The sequence below is a fragment of the Propithecus coquereli genome, unplaced genomic scaffold (assembly GCF_000956105.1).
Source record: "Propithecus coquereli isolate 6110/MARCELLA unplaced genomic scaffold, Pcoq_1.0 Scaffold239, whole genome shotgun sequence".
NCBI classification, from domain to species: Eukaryota; Metazoa; Chordata; class Mammalia; order Primates; family Indriidae; genus Propithecus; species Propithecus coquereli.
In genome coordinates this window covers 2,730,501-2,734,367 of record NW_012147941.1, presented here as the reverse complement: position 1 = coordinate 2,734,367, position 3,867 = coordinate 2,730,501, and the positions used below count along the sequence as shown (strand labels likewise).

At 44.5% G+C, this 3,867-nt stretch overlaps 1 protein-coding gene across 1 annotated transcript in view; it reads left to right on the top strand.

Annotated features, from left to right (window-relative positions):
- The window catches only part of DHDDS (dehydrodolichyl diphosphate synthase), a 35,776-nt gene that overhangs the window by 4,065 nt on the left and 27,844 nt on the right, over nucleotides 1-3,867 (top strand). Inside the window, exon 3 of the mRNA XM_012645908.1 lies at nucleotides 1,200-1,342. Coding sequence (XP_012501362.1) covers nucleotides 1,200-1,342 — 143 coding nt within the window. The remainder of the gene's footprint in view (nucleotides 1-1,199; nucleotides 1,343-3,867) is intronic.

The following is a 3,867-nucleotide window of genomic DNA, read 5'->3' as shown; positions in this document are numbered from 1 at the left end:
TATTTTATTATTTTTTTTGAGACAGAGTCTTGCTCTGTCACCCAGGCTAGAGTGCCGTGGCATCAGCCTAGCTCATAGCAACCTCGAACTCCTGGGCTCAAGCAATCCTCCTGCCGCAGCCTCCTGAGTAGCTGGGACTACAGGTGCGTACCACCACGCCCAGCTAATTTTTTCTATTTTTTGTGGTGATGGGGTCTCACTCTTGCTCAGACTGGTCTCAAACTCCTGAGCTCAAGCGATCCTACCACCTTGGCCTCCCAGAATGCTAGGATTACAGGCATGAGCCACAGCGCCTGGCCTTTGCTTCTTTTTAAACTGAGGTATAATTTCATACAGTGAAATGCACAGATTTTGAGTTTTGACAATTGTATTTGTTTATCTAACCCGTACCCCTGTCAAGATACAGAACATGTCCATCTCTCCAAGGTGTTCCCTAGTGTCCCTTCCTAGTTGACCCGTCCTTCCCTCTCCAGGGAGCCACTGTTCTGATTTCTGTACGAATAGATTCATTTTTCCTGTCCTAGAACTTCATTTCATGGAATCATACAGCTGAGTTGTATGCTTTTAACACATTTCTTCAACTCTCTGAGCCTGTTTTTCATTTGTAAAGTAGGCATGAAACAATAGTGCCACTTTTAAGTGGTTGAAAAATCAAATGAAATAATGTATGTGAAAACCCTTTGCAGACTATTAGATGCTAACAGCTGTCCAATTGCTTTTGTTCTTTTAATACATTAGCCTCTCAATTTACCAGAATAATGAAGTTATGCTGTCATACCTTGTTTTTTATATTGTTTGTTAGCCACCTTGTGAGGGATGGATTGTGATCCTGTTTTACAGATAAGGAAACTTAGGCCCAGAGAGGTTAAAAGGTTTGTCTACCATCACATGGTAGGTAGCGCATGATGGACTCAGGGACTAGAACCTAGGTCTTTATACTTTCAGTGAACAGTTCTTTCCAGTAAACCAGAGTGGCATCAGCATTCACTAAGATCACATTTTTCATTTTTTTAAATGGTGACTTTCTGCTTATTTGGTTCATTTTTTGACATAGACACTGATGTTATCCTAGCTTTACCCAGGTTTGGGGAGGAGAAAAGTCTGCCTCCCATCTCCAACTCTGAGTTAGGGCTGAAACATCTCTTATTTCCATTCCTGCTCTTCCTTGTATCCTAGCTCCTTGCCTTCTTCCCTCTCAGACTCTGCGCTGGTGTTTGAACCTGGGCATCCTAGAGGTGACAGTCTACGCGTTCAGCATTGAGAACTTCAAACGCTCCAAGAGTGAGGTAGACGGGCTAATGGACCTGGCCCGGCAGAAGTTCACCCGCTTGATGGAAGAACAGTAAGATGCTATCGGGGGAGAGCTTGTTCTTCCACCACCCCCAGCCTCACCCTAACCTTCCCAACTGTTATCTGAAGCTTATTTAAGGGACTTCAAATCCTTTTAATGTTAATTAGATGTCTTTAGTGACAAATATCAGAAATGCAAGCTAGTTTGCCTTCCTCCCTTCCTTCAGTTCCTTCCCTTCCTCCCTTCCTTCCCTTCTTCCAGTTCCTTCCCTTCCTCCCTCCCTTCCCCCCTTCCCCCCTTTCTTCCCTTCCTCCCTTTCTTCCCTTCCTCCCTTCCCTCCCTTCCTCCCTTTCTTCCCTTCCTTCCTTCCCTCCCTTCCTTCCTTCCCTCCCTTCCTCCCTTCCTTCCCTTCCTCCCCTTCCTCCCTTCCTCCCCTTCCTTGTCTTTCTTTTATTTCTTTCTTTCTGGCGTTTATCTGAGGATATTGAAGTATTTCACAGAATTCAAGGTCAAGTACAGCCAGCCTCAAGCAAAACTGAAACCAGGAATTAAAATCCATTAGGTGGAACCTCTTCATATATTTACTTCCTTCTCTCTCTGCAGACCAGCTTTCTCTGCTTCAAAGGAGTAGTCCAGAATGAACTAAATCCCTTAACTGGCCCACCTTATATCAAATTTCTACCCAAGAACCAATAAACTGTGGCCAAGGGAATGAAGTGAAAGAAACATTGAGGAATTCATTTTCTCTGCATAGTGATCACTAAAAGTTACTATTCTCCCACTGCAGAGTCTCCTGGGAGGGATGGGGTGGTGCATAAGAGGCTTTTATGGGGAAGTGTCAGTACCATTCTTAGCTATAGCTTTAGTACCATTTTTAGCTGTCATTAAGTTTAGACTTAACTTAGGGAACAAAGCCAGAAAGGGGCAAAGAGGAAGTTCTGTGGAGATCATTTGCTTCAAAGTGTGGAGCCCTCACCAGAATTGCCCCAAAGTCACCATTATAACTGATGTAGGCCTAGCACCTGCCTACATCAGGACTGGGAAGATGAGAAAACAGCAAGCCTAGAGCTCCAGTGAAGATGGGCCTGGAACAACAGGTGATGGGGAGGATAGCCAGGCTTCTTTCTGTCCGTATTAGGGTGGTGAATCTCTGGGCCACAGACATTGCTCCCTAGTCCTAGCAGAGCCTGTGCAGCTCAGAGTTTACACCAAAGGGCCTGGGGATGGGGGACACATCCCATGTGTCCAAATTCTTCTGTATTGCACATTAATCTTAACCTTTCTTATGTGCTTACTATGTACTAGCCAGAAATATATTCTAATTTAATAGTCACATTATCCCGTGAGAAAGATATTATTAACCCAAGTAAAAACCGGAAAAGTTAAGGTGTATATCCTGGGTCACACAGCTATCAGAGAGGCAGAGCCAAAGTACGCACCTAGGTCCTTCTGACTCGAGAGCTGAGCTATTGTATACTACACTATGAGAGACAGGCCACATTCTTAAAATTCGTGCAAGGTCAAAGTGCATGGCAGTAGAGTTGCTAGTGAGATTGCTTTAATCAGTTAGTAGTAGAGAAAATGGTCTCATTTAATCATTTATCATGAAGTTCTGGCCAGAGTGGCTCATGCCTGTAATCCCAGTGCTTTGGGAGGCTGAGGCAGAAAGATCACTTGAGGCCGGGAGTTTCAGACCAGCCTCAGCAACATAGCAAGACCCTGTCTTTACAAACAATTTTAAAAATTAGCTGGGCATGGTGGTGCACAGCCATTTCATCCCAGGAGTTCAAAGTTACAGCAAGCTATGATCATGCCACTGTACTGCAGCCCAGGCAACAGAACGAGACCCTATGTCTAATAAAAAAAAGAAGAAAAGAAATCACAGAGGTGCTTTTCCAGTAATGTGTTACAGAACCCCAGAGTTCTGAGGGAGTAGATGTGAAAAAAACCGATGAGAAATGGGGTATAGGGTGCTGGTTTGCATTTATCCATTTTATATGTTGGACTTCCATATAGGATTTGATTTGAAAAAAGAGTTCTTTGGCTAGAAGAAAGTTGTAAAATCACTCGCTTAGTTCAGGTTCATCATTTGGGAAACTGAGCCCTAGAGAAGAGAAGGGCTTACCCATGGTCACATAGCAAGCTAGTGGTAGAGACAGGTTGGGAACTCAGATATCCTGGCTCCTCCCCTGGGTTTTTGAGGTTCCTTCTCCTATACAGACCTCCCCCAAATCTTGCACCTGCTGTCTGATAATGAGCACTCTCATGTATCTATTCTCACTTAATACAAGCCTATGAGGATAGTGTTGCAGGGGCAGTGGTCACCCTCGGTTTACAGGTATTGGGGGAGCGGTAGAGCTTGAGGCTCGAGAGAGGCCAGGTATTCATGCAAGGTCATCTAGTTAAGTGGGGGCACTAGGAATTGAATCTAGGTATTCTTACTCAGTTTTTTGCCTTGATTTGACTGTATGTTTGTTTCTAGTAGGTTCTTAAAAATAGTTGATTAGGGGCCGGGCGCGATGGCTCACACCTGTAATCCTAGCACTCTGGGAGACCAAGGCGGGTGGATCGCTCAA